Source organism: Rhamphochromis longiceps, linkage group LG7, assembly GCF_057381845.1.
Source record: "Rhamphochromis longiceps isolate RC_006_pf linkage group LG7, R_longiceps_female_GT1.1, whole genome shotgun sequence".
NCBI lineage: Eukaryota > Metazoa > Chordata > Actinopteri > Cichliformes > Cichlidae > Rhamphochromis > Rhamphochromis longiceps.
Genome location: NC_140563.1, coordinates 49,751,194 through 49,771,387, shown reverse-complemented (window position 1 = coordinate 49,771,387; position 20,194 = coordinate 49,751,194). Strand labels below are relative to the sequence as shown.

The 20,194-nt window shown below is 41.0% G+C and overlaps 1 protein-coding gene across 6 annotated transcripts in view; it reads left to right on the top strand.

Moving 5' to 3' along the window:
* dym (dymeclin) overlaps positions 1–19,294 on the top strand; it is a 63,883-nt gene extending 44,589 nt beyond the window's left edge. For 5 of the 6 annotated variants that reach the window (XM_085414066.1, XM_085414064.1, XM_085414065.1 and 2 more), the window contains exons 15-17: positions 5,718–5,900; positions 9,054–9,167; positions 18,116–19,294. In XM_085414066.1, coding sequence (XP_085270192.1) covers positions 5,718–5,900; positions 9,054–9,167; positions 18,116–18,265 — 447 coding nt within the window. In that variant the 3' untranslated portion in view covers positions 18,266–19,294. The remainder of the gene's footprint in view (positions 1–5,717; positions 5,901–9,053; positions 9,168–18,115) is intronic. The other variant, XM_085414068.1, reaches the window with a different exon arrangement.
* The last annotated feature ends 900 nt before the right edge of the window (positions 19,295–20,194 follow it).

Here is a 20,194-nt window from a genome sequence, read left to right as displayed (position 1 = left end):
TTTTGTTTGTTTTTTCTGGCTGAGGATGCAGTTTGAAGAGAAAAAAAGTGCAAAAGGACAGAGTGGGAAGTGGAAGAGGAGTCGCCGCCAAGATATTTAAATCCTGTCTGGGTTTCAACCAGACCGTGGACCTCTTAATCTCATCCACTTGACAAACATACACACAAGGCCAGGCAGACGTCTAGCTAGCCTATTTTCATGTGACCTGAATTCCCCAGTGTGGCATTTTTTCCCTGCCAGACTAATCTCATTAAGCTTGGTGCAGAGCTGGAGAACAAACACACCAGGCATCCTTCACTCCTACTCTGCCTCCCTCTCCTGCTTTTGTCTCCTCTTCGTCACGTCCGTTTTCTCCATCAGCTAGCCCCCCTACCCCCCATACTCTCTTATCATCTATGCTACCATTTTTGTTGCTGTCCTCCTCCTCCTGCCTCCACATCCTCCTACTCAGTTTTCTCTCTTATCTGTCCCTGCTTTCTGTCTAATTATGGCCTGCCACTGCGGAAAAGAGTGGAGCAAGTATAGCTAGGCAGTGGAGTCGAGCTCAGAGAGCCACCTCTGCTTCCAGACGCACAATCAATCCTCATTAGAGCTGGCTCTCCTGCCTTCCTATTGCCTCTCCACGTCTGCCGGTTAAAGCTCAACACCTTCAACCATCATGCTTGTGGAAATCAGTGCAGCAATGTTATTGGATGTGTGTCGAAATAACTAGAGTTTCGTTACCAGTTGCATTGATGGTGTTCACAAAATCTGAATGCATTGTTTTCGATAAAGATCATAAATCTAGAACTGTTCAATCCTTCTTCATCATTTTGCTGGGCTTGAGTGGCTTCTGTCAGAGAGCTACACAGGTCAGCAAAGCTGTTGGAGAATAGGATGGCTTACAAGGTTTACAGTCTTTATTTGACAGCAAAGTGTAGAGCGCAGACAGGAAAGCAGGGAGAAGGAGCGGGTGGCGGGGGGATGACATGCAGGAAGTGGTCTGGAGTGGACTCAAATCTAGGCTACCCCTGCTGCAGCCTTTGGGTCACGTCCGAGCCTTCTTTTTCCTTGGTTCTCTTCCAGTCAAATCGATGCACATTGCTTTGAGCAACCCGTTTCCATGCCTGCGACCCCACCTGTGATAGTCGGCCACATCACTGGACAAGAATGCCTTTCAGTGCTGGACTTCAGCATTTCCGACACTTCTGACACAGATTCCAGCATCGCCGTTCACTGTGAAGCTTGTTTGTAACACCTCTGTAACCTGCAGCAGCTGGATTTGCCTGGTTTAAAAAATACATTTGGTAGAAAAGTAATCACACCGTAAACAAAAAATAATAAGATACATCATTCTGAATTAATTTTAAAGGGTTGCCCTAGTAATTACATTTTCAGCAGCGCAACCAATAATCTGTAACCCATTATATTTCTAAAGTAACCTTTTTCAGTGCACAAAAGAACACAGCTATTTACTGTTATCTTAATCCCCCGGCTTTTTTTCAGGGACTGATTATGTGCATTAAAAAAAAAAGCATCACAGCAAGCAAAGTTATTTATAAGATAAGAACTTCTCTCAAAGCAGGGCACCGAAGATGGAATATAAAATGCTACCACATGCAGTTCTGTTACAGATGATTTGCCCAGATTGGAGGTAGACTCGGTGGCCAATCAGCTCGCAGCAGGAGTCTCACCATGTTGCTGTTTCGAATCAGATATTGCAAATTCTTGGTCAAAACAGGTCATCAGCAGAACAGTGATGCAAATGAATCACTAAGCATAAGTGTGCTGTGGCGAATATAAAAGCTCACGTTGTGCCCGGCTCAAGAATGAGACCTTGTGAAATATAAATAAATCTTTTTTTTCTTTTTCTTTATCAGAAAGCTTTGCCATCTCTGCTGCCTATTCTAATGAACGTTACAGGAATTTTACTTCAAGCTGAAATGTGGCAGCGTGCAAACCCAGAGGAAGTTTCTAATGAGTAACTGTCTAAGGCGAGGCTTCCTGTAAAGCAAAGACAATGATTAAAGGTTTTCAGACCGACAGGCTGAACTGGTCAGTTAAATGTTTGGAAAAGTGACGTTAAATATGTTTTTGTCATAGCATTCATATATTTATGCACCATTGCCGACAGAGGTACATGTGAGAACACAAACGTGTGCTGCTTTAACCCAACAGATTCCTTCTTAAAGGCTGGATGGTGTTGGGTTTTGGTGATATGCTGCATACTTTACCTACAATACGCAGCATTTCCTAATAGTACAAACGTGACTGAAACTGCCTATTTCCTGCTACTGTATGTGCTACATGTGAGAAAGGACAGCTGTGGAAAATATCCTAATGCAGGTCGCCCAAAATTGCCCAAAGTTCACGTGTGAAAACCACTTAAAATGACGCATTTCACACGAGACATTTTGACAGTTGTGAATAGTAAGGACTGTATTCAGCATAACTGCCTGCGTTTCACTGTCACTGTCATAGTTTCTACATCCACATAAAGGACTGAGGTCATATTATCAGCATTATATCATTAATTACATTTTTGCTGTGGCACAACTAAAACAAGACGGGCAAACTTTAGCTGAGTAAACATCTTGTGATAAATGCACACTACTGAGCATTATTACACACTGAATTCATAAACACTTTGGTATAAGGCACACCTCTTTCTCCTCTCACCCATCTGCTGGTTTTTGCAGACATATCTTGGTTTGGGTAGTTTTTACTAGGCACTGGGAGATCTTTTCATTGAAATTTTATGTCATGTTATTCTTACATATAGTAATAGTAATTATAATACTTTTTATATATTCAGACAACACTGCAAAATGAAGAATGTTCAAAATGGAGCACACATATTTATTCATATCTGCTTGGAGGCATGCAAGGATCTTTAAAGATCCAGGATCCGAACTAAAACCTGTCAGATAATCTACGTCGCGTGTTACAGTTGTGGTCAGACTACCGATGGACTGATTTCATTAGAAGTCCATTGCATTAAGCTAAGCTGCTTTGGATGTCCCTGACTCCTGCATTCTCTTAGTTTGCATTTTGTTGTTCTAGCTGCTTCTTCTGAGCTGCTTACACAGGCGGCTCTTTGACTCTGTTTGGCCTAACATAGATGCTGTATACTGTATATGTTAAAAAAAAGAAGTCGCTGAGCAGATTTTTAGAATTTCTTTTTAAGCAGTAAATTTAAGTATTTGTAAAGCAGAGACCATATTTTTGTCTTTTTGGGAGTGAAGAGAAACTGATACTCGTGGTTAGTAGTGCTTGGTTTAATTGAGATGAGTCACGGTGCTATTGAGTTATATTTTTCTGGTTTCTCATTTATGGAGCTTATCTTGCAATATCATCAAACGTAGACGGTAGATTTTGTAACGCTCTGCCCACAGCTGTCACACCATGGGAAATGAGTCATGAACTCTGTTGACCAAAGTTTTTATCTCTCTGTAGATTATTCATTTTCCCACGCTCTCTACTGTTTTCTTGTTGTGCGCCACCATTGAACACGCCAAAAAGACGTTATCTCATCACGGTGGCGTCTGTCTGTCTCTCTTGTAGACGGATTGTTGTGAATGAAGTAACTAAAGAACAATAAACCAGATTTCTTAAAGCATGCCTTTTTCCATTAAAAGCAGGTTGTGTGATGAAACCAAACTCCTCTAGCTGCATAGACTTCCGTTAATGATGAAAGCCATTTTCAATATCATTAAAGGCTACAAGTAGGCGCATGTTTTATGAGTTACCACCACGCAGATTAAGGTCCAAGGTTTCTGTAGCATAAACACGCTGATAAGGTAAATGAAACCGAACTTTAAAGGTTGACAGGTGCAGACATCTTTATCATCATTTAAAAACATCAGCGACACTGAAAACCTTTCTCACTATGTAGAAAGGATTCTCCTACTGACTGCTTTAATTGCAAGTTATTAAAAAGATTGTTCATCTAATTAATAACTGAAGCTATTGAAAGTAAAAAGAGTGGCCGAGTGCTTCACACTACTCGCGCTAAGTACAAAATTAAGGACTTTTTCATTTGTACACTTAATTATGAACATTTTGAATGCAGGGATAATAAAATATAATTTTTTTTATTTACTTTTATGGTTGGATGTTAAGATTAATACCACTGTCATACGTATGTGATCACTGTGACGCTTTAGTCAGCAGCTAGCTCTCCTAGCTTATCTAGATTATCATAAAGGCTGAAAACACGGAGGCGGTAGTTGGACCGTCTCCAAAGCCAACAAAATATTTCTGTTGCACCCGCATCTCTCAAGCTCACAGATTGTGTCTCTTGTTTAATCTGCACAAAAACAAAAATGTAAAAATAACAGATTGCCTTTGTAAAGGGGGTTATTTGTTGAACTGTTTCTTTGGAAGGACAAAAATAGTGTTTCACCGCTCTTGAGCAAAAGGAGCTACTAAAATTGAACATCATATTGCTGCAGTCACAGTAATAGTGGGAACAACCACAATTAAATCAACTATAAGTCAAAGAACCTGGAATCTTATTGGCTTTGAAACTGTTGCTTCAAAGATGGGGACCAGGTCTGCAACCACTTGCAGTCAGCTGCCATAAAACTGCAATAAAATGCAGTCACGAAATGGGGATGATATGTGGACAAGTTGACAATTACATGCTGTCAGTTTATGATAATGCACTGGTTAATGCTGTTTACATGCGCAGAAATGCAAATTAAACAGAATTGACAACCTACATTGAGAATCCAGTCAGAAGCTGGTAGATCTGAAACAAGAGTTCTTTCTCAAATGGTGACGTATGTGCTGCACGATGCTAATTTAACAACAAAATAAGAGAGTTTAGCTTTTACTTAGGAATATGACGGGAACCTGCTGACAACCGGTAAAATCAAGTCCACAATTATAAAAAGACGTGTCCCAGACTAGTTACACTCATTGTGGGAGACCGACTCAGACTGATTGCAACACGTTAGCGAATTGGCTCCGTTAGTAAATTAAATAACAGTCATTTTGCAAACCTTTGTCAATCTGTCTGAGAATCCGACCGGCATTGTTTGGAGACTGGAGGTCAAGGGTGCAACATGCTCGATCTCCGAGCGACCATTTGGCCGCCACAGCTAGTTGGAGTCACACAGTGAGAGAAGAAAGATCCTTTTCCTAGCTGGGAGGAGGTCGTCTGAACCTTCATAGATATTACATGTTATCAATCTTGTCTTCACCAAAGGGCAACTGTGCATATTTTTCTAAAATGTCAAACTTGTTTTTGATGCTGCTTTGGGATTTCAGTTCATTTCTCCAACAATCTCTTGTGTTGATGTTCACATCGGGAAATCCTTATTTATGAACTTTTTGGGTTTATGTGTTGAGAAGCCTACTTAGTTTGAAACAACGCTGAAAACAACGCCATCATGTCAGGCGCTTTAAAACTCTTTATCTTTTTGTCCGTCCTTCTTATAGTCTTTGACTGTCACGTGTCACTGAGTTGCCGTCTTTGCCACACAAGGAAACACAGGCCAACACGACCTGATATCTGGTTTAAAAGATCACCCTTCTGTCACTTGCTAAGACCTTGGCTGACATTCATGCTTTACTTTTTTGTCCTTCCTCTGATCCCTGCTGCCATTTCTGCCATCTGTCTGTTACCCCCTGCTGATCGTTCTATCAGAAAACAATCATTTAAAAACAATATAATAAGTGGAACCAGTCTAGTGGGAAACCAATTAACCTTTACATCCTCCCTCTCCCTCCAGGCCCAGGACCTGAGTGTGATTGAGGAAGTCATCCGCATGATGCTGGAAATCATCAACTCTTGCCTGTGCAACTCTCTACACCACAACCCTAACCTGGTGTACGCACTGCTCTACAAGAGGGAGCTCTTTGAGCAGTTCAGGACGCACCCGTCCTTCCAGGACATCATGCAGAACCTCGACACGGTCAGCCTGTTTGAGGGTTGTTGTTTGGTTTTTTTAAACTAGGAATCGCACAAAGCATCACAAGTGAATTAAGAGAAGCCTGACAGTTTTTTCTGCAGTGTCCTCTTTGTCTGCTCAGAAATGTTGAAAAAGCCGGGCCAGAAGATTGCAGTCAGGCAATAAAGAATGAAAGACTTAAGTAGTATGATTGAATTAATCAGTCCACTGGTGTCAAGTATCTGCACATTACATCTCAAACATTCAATGAGTATGCGTGGTGTATAAGTAAGAAGGGACGCGAGAAATCTGTCATTCACAGTCACGTAGAGAAGGGAAAGGAAGCTTTGGTGGGTATGAGTGTGTGTGTGCAGAGGATGGGGGTTGCTGCATACATTGCCACAGGCTTTTACAGTTATCCATAAGTATGAGGGAGGCATGCCTAGGTAGAATCCCTCGGTTAAGTCAGTTTCCCCGAGGCTATTCAGGATGCGAGGCGGCTTTTTTGCTCTTCTAAAATAAGCCCATATGGGGGAGGACTTCTGAGTTAATGAAGAGATTAGTATTAGATAGATGTAGACACACATAGTGCATGAACTCTGGTGTGCTTGAAATCTTTAAAACAGCCCACACTGAGAAACAAAACTGCCTGTAGAAGCATTTTTTAATGTTGCTCTGACAAAAAAGAGCTTTAAAGGGAATTTGTAATAGTTCTTTTTTTTTTTGTAATTAAGGAACACCAAACATTTCTTCAGGGAAAAACTTAGAAGAGCAGTGGAAACACAAAAAATACTTTCTTAGATTTCTTCTTTGAGGTTAAACCCAGAAAGCATTGAATAATTTTTAATTCCAGTGAACTACATATTTAAAATGAAAAGTTTTTGACATTTTCTAAGTTTTTTTCCGCTGACAATAAGCAGAATTCACCCAGCTTTGCAAATCATCTCGATTTATGATCAGCTGCAACTCTTTAAACATCTCATTGTAATGGCACCAGTCAAGCCAGTCCAGTCCAAAATTAAATCTACTCATTCTTCCAATTATAGCCACTTTTTGTCTGTCTTCTAACAGGCTTAAGTGTAATTTGATAAACATACACTATCATAAATACAATGATTATTTTAATGCTTGAAGCCTGAGGTTTGGAACACGTGGATATGTGCCAAATGCTGGGTGGTCCACGGCTGCATCTTTACTGCAGCCATCTTTAGTTGCTGCTTGTTTGTAAGTCTCTCTGCCTTTTAGCCCTCGATCAATGAAACTTAGGTTTAGGTCAGCTGACTGACTCATCCATCGAAAGGACGATTGCAGTTTATTCGAAGTGTCGCGCTAACGTGGCACTCTGAACTGAGAAGGTGCCCGGGGCATCTGCGCACAATGTCCGCTCCAGTTTGAGGCAAAGTCACAGACGTGCAGATCTATGTTTACAGTTAAAAGCTTTAAGGAGACCTGTGCATGTATTGGCAACCTTTACCTGGGGTGAAATGGCACCAAAAGAGCATTATGGAAAGCGTGTGTGATGATCTGGACCATGATGCGCTGCAAGAGGTTGAGCCCTGGCATGTGGAATGTACACCTACTGCATACTTTAACACGTTGCACACTACATACACCTTTTCAGAAAAGTAAGCAAAAGTATCCCCTGGTGGCAGTAACCCATTTCAGCAGGCTAACGCACCCCTGCCCCACCGCAGTGCTTGTTTAAGATTTAAAGAATACAACAACAGACTTCAAGGTACTAACTCTGTCTCCAAATTCCCCAGTTCTCGATCTGACTGAGCATATCTGGGATGTGCTAGAAAAACAAGTCTGATCCACGTAGGCCCCACCTTGCAACTTACAAGACTTAAAGGATCTGCTGCTCATGTCACGGTAGCTGATACTGCAGATCCGAGTTGTTTTTTCTGGTCCTACATAATATTTGGTAGGTGCCTTAATGTGGCTGGTTTATCTGAATAGTGTGTGCTGTGCTGTATCCTTATAAAGAAGCATTTACAGAAGCGAGTTACTGTTGCTAGGAAACATGGCAGCCCATGCACGTGTTTAAATGGCCGTTTATGGAAGCGGCAATATTTTGCCTTAAATGAAACCGAGCTGTCGACGTACTGTAGGTTCAGCACAGATTCCTCTAACGTCATGTTCAAACCACCTTTGGAACACTGACCAGTGTTGTTGTTGTTTACACAGCTGAGGTCTCTCAGGCCTACGCGTGTAGCATGATGCCATTTTGTTCCTAGATCTTCATATTGCACCCGGTGTCATCATATCGGGTGTGGCTGCTGAAATATTAATGTGACAGCTCCAAACAGGGATTAGAAGAGTTGGAGAGGGTCGTGATGGAGTGTGTGTATTAGGAAACACAGACAAGAGTGAATATTGATTTTTTATTTATTTATTTTTTGCTAATGCTACCAGCTGATTTATACTTACAAGTAGAACAAAATGGAACAAAGATATCAATAACTGCATTAACACAAAACCTGACGAGAAATATTTTAAAATAACCATTTATTTTTGAGGAGATAATCAACAAGAGTTAAATTTCATCAGCGAGTTATATTTTCTTCTATTTTATTGGATAAAAAGTGGATTTTGCTTTGGACACTGCCTGCTTTATCACATATGTTTTGTTAAGACACTTAACAATGACCATTCAAACAAAAGAGACATCTTAATTTTGTGTCTACGCTTGAAGACAACTTGGCAAAGAACCTTTTTTTTATTATATCTTTAGACAATCTGTTACTAGCAGCCTGTCACAATTCCCCCACATTTCCTTAGTTAAATCTACAAAAAATGCCTGATATAGCGTAGTTTCACAAGCATAAAATAACAGTTTTTGCACCAACATATTGATTTTCAAGCTTGTAAGAATTATACAAACTGTGCTTTTGTCTTATATACTATATTCCCATGTATGTTTGCACATTTCAATAAATAACTGCACCTATTTCCCATTTTCCTGGCAAAACATGAAAAACTGAGGACACTGTATTGGTGGTAATTTGTATTTAAATTCTGTGTTTACCCCTAAATACTCCAACTGTATTCAGTCCAATTAAATTTTATTTCTATAGCACCAAATTACAACAACGGTCACCTCAAAGCACTTTAAGGCAAGCTAAAAGACCCTATGGCAAGTTTGTGATTGGCTGTTTCCTCCTGTTTGACCTTTAGGTTATTGGTTTCTTCAGTCAGCGTCTGGAGCAGGCTGGAAGTGACCTGTCTGTTGAGAGAGTTCAGGAGGTCATCATGAAAGGAGCCCAGGCACTGCCAAAAGACAGACTGAAGGTAATTCACTCACACAGACACACAGGCAGCGGGGCGACAGACAAAGTGGAAGAGCGTGGAAAGCAGGAGTCATAAAATGTGGGCTTTGCTAAAAGGTTAAAAAAGAGAAGAAGAAGAAGTGGTAAATTTCTATGCATGTGAAGAGAGTCCAGTTGAACAATCGAGATGTTTGGGATTGGGATATGGACTCGGGCAATGGAATGATGGAAGGAGGCCTTTGGGAGTGGACACAAAAGGCCAAAGCCCAGTTCTCATTAGCATTAATGCCCATCTTCGTTCCATTTCTGCTTACCTGCTACATGTGAACATGTAATGACATTTCAAGGAGATGGGATGGGGGGACGGCTAACGGCACTTTGTCATGGGTACATCAGATTGGGGGGAGGGGACGAAGGAGACATAAATCTGCCACCATGCCTCGTTACCCAACACTCCTGGCGGGTTCTCTAACCCTTTCCCTTTCCAATGCTCCTCCATTAATCAGTAAGGAAATATGTAACCAGCGGTCTCCACAGCAGCTCGGAAGCTCTTAATTGCATGTTTTATCATGTGTTTCATGTTCCATATACTTGACTGTTGGCTGCAAGCCATTTGTCTGTGGAAGAGGGATGGTGCGCGGCCATGAGTCCATGTTCTCTCTCTCTGCCGTGCTCACAGCGAGCTCATCAGAGCACTAATGTAGCGACCATGAATTCACAGAATTACCCACCGAGCCATGTGGATAACCCTCATGTCCTTCAGCGAGAGTGCTGTACCTGTGGCACAAGTCAATGTGGGTCATTAGTGTGTGTGTGTGTGTCATCTCCTGCATTTGTGTATGTCTGCTGATGACCATCTGACTAAATGGCAGTCTACGTTTTTGTGCAAAAGTGTTTTTGAGTCTCACGCTGACTCCACATCAGAGTGCTTTCCAGCTCCACAGGGTGATGTGAAGTGAAAAGTATATCTGGGCAATGTGTCTTCCGGGAAAAGTCCCTACCATTTGATGGCACCATCTCTCAAACAAACAGCTGTCTCTCCACCTCTCGCCTCCCGTCATCCTATGAGCTCATTCAGCTTCCCCCCAATGTAAAAATCTATAGGTTAGATTAATGTTGTGTGGAATCGTCGATACGTCGGCAATTACTCCGATGAAGCAGTATCGGTGTCTCAATCAGTTGTGGCTCCACGGAGAGCGCCGACATGAATGAAATGTTCGGGAAAAGCGATTGTTCCTCGCTCTTTCTAAAAAAAAAAAAAAATTTTGTGGAGGTTTTTTTTTTTTTTTTTTTTTTTTTTTTGTGGAGTTTTTCTTGCCCTCGGGTCATGTGAACATTGCATGTAAATGAGTGCATCAATTTTTAAATCTTAAAGTTGCACCCATATCTACACTAACAACCAAGATCAGAACATTTTGTTAACACTTGCTGAAAGCTGAAAGCACCACTGTGGTGTTGCAGTGCAGCTGGGGAAGGATATCTATAAAACTTCATTCCCAAACTGTATTCTATGGTTCTTCTTGCACACTGATAAAATCATCAGTAAGGTGACATTATTTTCAGATATCATCTTTTTTTGTGGTTATTTATTTTTCAGCTCAGTTATGCAGTCGCAGTGAGAATTCAGCCATTTATGTTGACAGGAGGCGAGTTAACAAGCATAAAACAGAGGCTTAGGTGGAGATGATACTTCCCATGTCTGTGGGTCTGCTAGTGTCCGCTTGGATCCCACCAAAATCAATTTTATCATCAGATGGTTTGCACGCGGTGAGTGCAGACGAATGTATCAGCTAGCCATGCACCCAGACAGCTGTCTTCAAGCAGACCTCCAAGAAGTGTTTGGCATAACAGGACTGACTACTACCCCATCGGGTCTCCAGCTGTCCTCCACTGAAATAACTGATGCTTAAGACACAATTTACTGTTATTGCATGCAAATGTTTGGACATTTTTAGTTGCAAAATGATCTTTAAAATTACGTTTTTAGATTATTTTTTTTTAAATAAAAAAAAAATATCCACATTTAGTGTTAATCTGTATCAGCCTGTACGTGGCGCCAATATAATAACTTCAAAATTGGTTGGTTGGGAACTGCAGACACTTGTCAGGTAAACCACTGACATAAAGATAGCATGGACACTAGTTAATCTATTGAAATAGAAACATATAAGTGAGGATGCAGATTTTTAACGGGGCAAAATGTAGACATGCAAATTAGGCGCTAACTGAAAGAAAGGATTGAAGGTGGTAAGTACCCCTTGGATGACCCTCAACACTCAGCTGCCTGCCTCTCATTCTTTGTGTGTGTGTTGTTTCAGGGTGTGTGAGGCTGAGTGGTGCTTATAGGCAGTGCCTGCGGAATGTGTTGTTTAGCCTCTCCTGCTGAAATCTGCCTCTTTGAGCAGCGATAGCCTACAGACTCTCTGGCTTCTCAGGAAGAGACGGAGGGGGAGGGGGGTTACCAGCTGTTAGTCAGTCAGTACCTGGGGCTTAAGAGGCCTGATGGCAGCCATTACTACTTTCCCACACACTGACAACACAGTTTCTATACATTTCTATGTAGAAATCCTCTTTCAGATGTGTGCAGTAAATTCAGAAAGCCCATGCCTAACTTGTGTAATACAGTCCGCCTTCAGAGCTCAAACTTAGGGCAATCGGGACTTTGCAAAGCGTTAATAGTATTAAGCAGTTTTCACAAATGCATTGCAGCCCTGAACTTTTGTAGTGCTCACCGAATGAAGCGCAGTGTGATAAACGTCCACCGCTCTCTAGGTCGGAGATTGGCTGCTCTTTTAGTCTGCGAGCTCTCTGGTACAGATATTTTTCCAGTGCATTCACTGCTAGTGAGTCGCCGTCATGCGTCCCGGCTTCTTCTCATCCTGTCCAGGAGGCTCCTTCGCTTAAAGCCTGCAAAGTATTTCCAGTAATGCACGCATGTCTGAGGTGGATTGGATAGCTGTGGAAAATCTACTGACCCAGTTTCACCGAAAATGTCCGAAATTCATGTATGAAAACAGCTCAACACTGTCGAAAGAAAGGTCACCCTGACGATTTCTTAAATATACCAGTTCTCTCCTGTCAGATCTCAATACTTGAACATGATTTGAGCAAATGTAGAAAAAAAATCATCAAGATCTGTAGGTTGAGCTATTGTTTATTTATTGATTGATTATTGATTCTGGCTTTTTGCCATATTTGATCATCTGTAATAACTGTCTTATACAGTTTGAGCATTTAGAGTAAGACTTAGGAGTAGGGGTGGGTTTTTATAATCGATTTATCGATTAAAATCGATTCTGGCTTGGGTAACGTAAAATCGATTCATTAAAATCCTGAATCGATTTTTTAATATTAATTTATTTTGCCCGAAATGCCAGAATCTCTGGTGAAACCTCACAAAATTTCAACAACCACCAAACAGCTAAGACAGTAAATGAGAGCAGGTACACGGCTTCTGCACAAAGACGTAAACACACAGCGCGGATCAGAATCAGTGAGATGTCGCCTTTCTCAGCTGACGGTCGGGGCTGAAAGCCGACAGCTCGCTGATTCTGATCCGCGGGTCCGCGCTGTGTGTTTACGCCCTTTTTGCGCTGATCATATGGCTGTTAGTTTTATCTCTCTCCAAACAATATTGACCGAACCAGCAGCAAAAGAAGATCCAAACTACGCTTCACATAAACATCGTCATGAATTCCCTCTGACTTTTGCTGACTTTTCAGTATAAAAATCACACTTCATGCACAGCTCTCTCTCTCTCTCTCTCTTTTCTGCATTATTCGCTTGCTTGTTACGCACAAGTCTACCGTTGTTTACAGCGCTGTCGGCCGACGTTTTTTTTTCCCTTTTACTTACTTCCGAAAAGTAAACCTAATTTCTGCCGTTCAATATTGAACAAATTTAAACTTTTTAAAATTAAGCAAAATGCAAAACGCTTAGCCGTGTCTCTAATAAAACCGCTGTAACTTCAGAGGTGATGTTCATGTGTTGATTAATGGTTTTCTTTCGTTTTTGATGTACTGCAGATTATTTTTATAAAATCCCAGGCCAGGAAAAATCACCTTCATGTTTTTCTGTGTTTTATCCTCAGCTACTTTGACACAAAGGCCTCTGCTGTGATGCTCACACCTGTGATAAAGTCTTGCATGTGTCAGCTTCCTTTTAATAGATACAAAAATATGTAAATGTACTGATCTGAATTATAATATTTCTGACTGTCAAAATTTCCCAGATTCAAATCGAATCGAATCGAATTAAATCGAATCGATTCGGGACCTTGTGAATCGGAATTGAATCGATTCTAGAAATCAGTGACGATACCCAGCCCTACTTAGGAGTCTATCTGGTGTCACCTCGGATATCTTTCCCTGTCAAGAAAATTATGATGTTGCCAAAAAGAAAAATTTAATCAGCAGAAGGATATTTACTACATCAGTTTACCCTTCATTTTATCTGAAACATACAAAAGAATCATATCCTTTTAGTTTATTTTCAGCTGTCACTATGGGACATTGCCCATAAATATTACTAGCTAAAGCTTTCAGACAGTTGTGGTGATCGCAGTATATTAATATTTTTCTGTGAGAAAGTCACAGAGGCATAAAGTGATGTGAGATTGAAATAAGTACTTTGACTTTTAACTCAAACGTACTATTTGAGACAAACGAGAGTTAAATTCCACCACTGATCGTTTTTTAAAAATGTATATAAAGTTTATATCATAATAAAATATTGATATAATGTAACCTGTTTATATTTGGACGATCAAAATGCAAGCTAGTCTCATGAGCTATGTTAGCAAACTAGTGTGCTTGCTAAAGTTAACATTACTAAAGGTGTTCTTCCAGATACATCACACACCCATGAAACGAACTAAACTTTCCCAAAGGACGGCTCTAAAAAGCAGAATGTGAATATAAAACCCACGACTTTTGTGAAGGATTTGTAAAGCGTTTCGAAACCTGACTTTTCAGTGTTTGTGCGTGTACCTGCATGTAAATGTGTGTGTTTGTGTGTATCAAGTTCTTATTTGCTCCCTCGCCGCATTCTTCTGTGTCTGGCCGCCGAGCGCTGTCAGCGAAAGCACAGTGGAGGAAAGGGAACACAGCGTCCTAAGTAAAGATATGAGGCCAGCCAGCCAGTCTGTGTTCAGGGGCGAGGGCCTGACCCGCCAGGACCCATAACTAACTGATATGAGCCCGGGCCAAGTGGGCCCCAGCCAGCAGTCAGACTGAGAACAAAACAGAGAAGGGGAGGGGAGGGGAAGTCAGCAGAGAGACAGAGGAGATATGTACTGGGACAGTATGAACAGAATAAGGGACAGAGATAATATTAGTTACTGGATGTGGCAGTCTGGAGATGCTCTGATTTTATTTTTATGTTATTTTTTCCCCAGAATTCACTCAAGCCTGAAAGCAACATTTTTGCTGTGAGGCACTTGCCATTGCCTTGCAATATGCAAGGCAATTACCCTGGTGGGGCTCTCGAACATAGATGTAAGAAGAAGAAGGCGGCCGTTGGGATTCTGGGTCATTTTTCCCTCTTCTGGCTTTGTGAAATTTAGGGAAATTGGTCATGTGAGCGTGCGGGACTTTAAGTTCCCACGGTGTCGAAATTAAACTATAGGAGTGTAAGGATGCTTTTTATAGATGCCTGCATGCTAAAAACTGTAATTCTAGCCTATTGCTAGGTGGTTACTAGGCAAGATGGGATGTCATGTCTGATATGATATAGATAAGTGCTTTCAGGGGCCTAAGACGTACCTGTGTGCCAAGTTTTGTTGCTCAACTCCTGATTGCGTAGGAGGAGTTGGCAGCCGAAGAAACAAACAAACACACAGGTGGAGATTTGTGTGTTATAGTAAGACATATTTAGGGCTTTGTTTGTGCCAGATTCATGTCGAGTTATTGCGATTGTCCACCAGAGATATCACTGTAAAACAGCAACTTCTCCTCTGTAAGTGTTTATTATTGAGCTTGGGACAAACTCTAATCTAAGCTAGATGGCTAACTATAATTTTAGATTTAAAGTACAAGCACGAGTCTGGTATTGATCCTCGCATCCATATCAAGAAACACAGATTGGATGCCGAGCTATTCCTATAATTACAGAGGAATTCCTTTGCATCAGTGGCACCCATTTTTGAAGTAGTGATAATGTTAGCGTGTCAATACTAAAAGCACGCCAGAGATTTGTAAAGATCTAATTATAATATGATTGGTGATGTTTCTGCGTTTCCCATGAATAATAATTTAGATTCTTTCAATGAGGCCATGAAAATGATAAATTATGGGTTTAATACTGAAGTGAAGCCACTCATATCTGTATTTATACAGATATAAAGCATGCAAATCCGTATAGTAATGCTAGAGTAAATACCATTTGTGTGCTTGTGCTTTAGCTCTGAGTTTCTTTACCTTTTTCTTTAAACTGTGACTGCTGTGTTCAGGGCTCATGATGGAGAACTACTTATATTCAGAGTGTTTAAGCAAGCGTTTACCAAAGTAGCCTCAGTGTCTTATGTGTGTCTGGTTTCTATGAAAAAAGGCGCTTATGCCGTATTTTGCTCATATAGAGGATTCGTTTTAGAGGTGTTAACATTGATTGCGCATGTACACATAATGCTTTACGAGTAAGAATAGGTTAATGCTGATGCTGTAACATGTGTTGTTTCAAACCTATGTTGACATAGCTGTGTCTGCTGGTTTATGCTTTGATTAACCTAATTGCCTAATAGCACAACTGGTTGTGCTTCATATGTTTTCATATATCACGGTGGTTGCTGCAGGGTATTAATCTGCTCGGCTGCCGTCTGTTCATGCTTGTAAACACGACACTGCTGAAGAAAACTATTTTCAATCAAAATGAAAAATTAAAGGCTGTATTTCTTCCTCTAAGCTTACAAGTAAAGGCCTGAATGTGTGGAGCAACTGTCACCAACAAGGTCATGTGAACGCCGGATGAGTCGTTATGCTACGAGGGAGTCACCTACACACCCATGCCACTCAGATAATACAGTTCCTGCATTGTGTCTGGCCATCAACAATGGGAGTGGTGTGTGTGTGTACAGTTTAGCCTCAGTAACCTGGCATATGGCCTGTGACCCCACAGCCCCTCGGTCTGTGTCATTGTGATACCGATAGTGAGGCCTTGAATGGAGCCAATCAGGATTGAAAAGACTGGACTCAGACCATCAAATAAAGGCTCACAGCATCTGTCTTTCACCACAGACTGATTACTGGCCGCGTGTGTGCACATACATGCATGTGCAGACAGAAGGATATAATGAGGTACCATTATGTATTATTGATGTGCTTCCCCGGCTGCCTACCTGCTGTCAGGTGGGCTGGCTCATGCATGCTTTGGTCTGGTCTGGTCTGGTCTGGTCTGGTTGGTGGGCTTCCAGAAGGTTTGGAAAAAGCTGGTGTTCAAGATGATAACTGATTACACAAAACATTCAATTTGTCAGATATCGATCTGTTAATTTGTGACTTTTAAATTCTTAAAATTCGTTTTCATTGAAAGGTTGAAAGGTTCAGTTTTACTTTTTATTATGGTGAGAGGTTAAAAAGGGCACCAATTAAAAATGGTAAATGGCCTGCATTTATATAGCGCTTTACTCAGTCCCTAAGGACCCCAAAGCGCTTTACACTACATTCAGTCATTCACCCATTCACACACACATTCACACACTGGCAATGGCAAGCTACGTTGTAGCCACAGCTGCCCTGGGGTGCACTGATGATATGATATAAAAATAGATGATATGAAACTAAACAGAGCTGCAATTGAATTTTATTTTTGTGCTATTTCTAAAGACAGCATGTCAGCCCAAAGTGGAGAAGTTCCCCCAAGTGCAGATAATGTTTCCTCTTTATAGGAAAAATAAAAAGAAGACTTTTCCTGACCAAACCAGGAACGCTTGCAAAACTTCTTCCCACTTCACAAACTGCTGCGAAGTGTCAAGGTTTCAAAGAGGTCTTCCTCATATTTCACGGTACTAACAGTGATTTGAGTAGCACAGCTTTTCTGCTTCATGTGAAAGTAATTCATTCATTCAACAGCCAGCTCCAAAAAAAAGGACTTTATTTCAGTGAGCTGTGTTTGGCAATCCACAGAAGAAAAAAAACAACAAATACCACGTTATTGTAGCGCAGCTCTAATACGCTGCTTCAGGTCTTGTTTTTTTTAAAGCATAAACTGCATATAAAAGATAGATGTAGCCACCGTGACCCCACCTGTTGGTTTATGAAGCAATTCAGCTCAGCGTCTTCGGTTTTTTTGGAGACAAAAGTGACCATATTTGGACAAGAGTGAGATCAGTTAGCAAGCTACATTCACCAACACAGTTAACTTTTAATTAGTGCTAATAATAGAGCTAGCTATTTCCAAAAACATTTATTTCTTACCAGGCTCTGAACATGTTTACTTACTGGGAATTTATAGGGATAATGTTGCGCCATGTGATTTAAGAGGTAGAGCAGGTCATCTGCTAATTGGAATTTTGGTGACCTGGCTTCTCCAGTCTGCATGTCAAAGAAGCCTTTTACAAGATACTGAAGTCTGAGTTGCTCCCAATGCATTCTTCAGATTGTGAATGTTAGATTAGATGTAGAAACAAGTATTTGCATGAATGCATGGGTGAATGTGACAAACTATAAACTACATACATGTATTATAAAGCATCTGAATGCTGCAATAGAGTATAAAGGCACTATATAAGAACCCCCCTCATGAAAAACAGAGCAGCTGAAAGTAGCTTTTAACATGAGAATGTAAAGTGAGCGTCCACTGACCACTGGAGGAACTGCAGTTTCAGCGTCGAGTTCATACTGCGTAAAAACTGCCGATCTGATAAGTTAAAATATCTTCTTTGAAAAGACTCTGTGCGGAAACATTTCTGCATCAGCATTTTCTTTTTTATGACTTGCTCATCCTACTTTTCTCTCGCCCGGTGTTTTCTGTGAATAGAAATTCCCAGAGCTCAAGTTCAAGTATGTGGAGGAGGACCAGCCAGAGGACTTCTTCATCCCCTACGTGTGGTCGCTGGTCTTCAACTCTGGAGTCGGCCTCCACTGGAGCCCACACGGGATCGAGCTGTTCAGCATGGACTCCGGCTGAAGGACACGTTGCAGCAGATTGCGCGTCTCCATCTCTGTTCAGTACAGAAAAAGGAACTGACGGCACGTGGGTGTGGGTGGGTGTGTGTGTGTGTGTGTGTGTGTGTTCTGGGTAGGTGTGTATGCATTACCCTTTATAGTATGTTCACGCTGCTTTGAAAGTGCCTCAACCTTGTAGAGGATGGTGTTTCTTTTTCATGCAGCACAACCTCGTTCTCCCAATAGGTCACTTAAAACATGCAGACACGTGTTACACTGCTCTGATGAACATCCATTTACTTCTGCACTGAATACTAAAAACCTGCTGTGACTCAACACCTGCCACTCATCTTCAAATGTCCTATTATTGTTGATTTTACACGCGATTATCTCATAAACTGTTTTTCTTTTCTTTTGGCGTACATTGTTCTCAGTGTACAACAGCTTTTGACACATTTGCGCTTTTGAATTGAAGAAATGAAGAGAGAGAAAACTCTGTTGTCATCATCAGTATGCAGGAGTTACAGTGTTGCCGGCTGTTTAATATCCCTCCCCACCCCCCACGTTCAAGTACAGCTTAATTAAATTTCAGTCCCCGGATGATATAAGCACTCTGCATCACTCTTTAATTCGTCTGATTTCGTTGTTGCTTGCAGCTCATTTATTCCATACCCTGTTTTTGTCATTAGCATTTTTTTCCTGATGCTAACCCAAGGCAAATACTTAAACCGGGGACGGCCATTAAACCTCCTGTCCTGTTGTGCATAATTACCGTTGTCTCCTTAACCGGTTACGTTATTTCATGTTTAAGTAGGGACTTATTGTTATTTATTTTCATGTATATTGTTTTTATATATATTCACCATCCCAAAATGTAAAGTGCAGTAGTGCTGAAATGACTACTATTAAAAAGCAATGGTACTATACTTTGATTATTCCCAGACGGGAAAACTGGCTTTATATATAAATGCATATAATATGATGACAGCTGTCCTTTTTGTGGCAATGTTTACCTTGAAAATAGAAGTTTAAATAAAAATATGAAATCAAACCAGCCTGAGTGTCACGCTGTTATTTAGCAGTGAAATACTGCAGCATTCATGTGACGTTTATCACGTTTGTCTTAATTGTTTTAAGGTTATGCAACTTTGGACTGAAAGCCTTGTTTATGACTCTGTCAGCCTGACAAATGTAAAGTGTTTATCGACCACAAGCTGAGCAGCCTGTCTTGATTTTTATCGAGTGGATTGAAATGTCCTCCGGCCTTGCCCAGTTGCACAATGCTTTATGGCTCAGTTGCATTGGGATAAAAATATGACAGCAACCATCCAAACAATCCTGGTTTGATTTGGGCTGATTCCAATCGCTCTCAGACAGATTAGCGAAGGTTTGCAAATAATTGATGAACGTTGATGACACATTAGCCAATCAGTCTGCAATCAAACAATCTGAGTCGGTCTGCATCAGTAAGTGTGCAACGGGGAGCTTCGCTTAATTGGTTGGCCTCTGGTTGTATTCAGCGAATTGTCATATCATCACAAACAGAACGCGTGCGATTGCCGGCTTCACCCTATTCCGATCGAACACTGCTCTCATAACACCTGCGAAACCACTATAATGGTATTTCTGCACTTCAGTGTTAAATTAAAATTACTTTTTCAGAACACACACATCTTCAGTGACTGACTCGGGGCGGGTGGGACAAATCCCACCCCCCCCCCAAAAAAAACAGATGAATAGGAGAAAATGTCAGACTGAAGATGGAAACGAAGTCTGAGGAGGTGTAATTTCTTTTGATATCAGAGTGACCTTTTAAGCATTGTAGAAAGAAGGATTAGAAAAAGATGTGTGAAGCCTGTGTGCGCAAGATTTAGATTTCTTTTTCTAAGACCTCTTAGATTTCTCTTGATACCCAGTGGCTGGCCTTTTCTCTCAGTTATATTGACCTAAG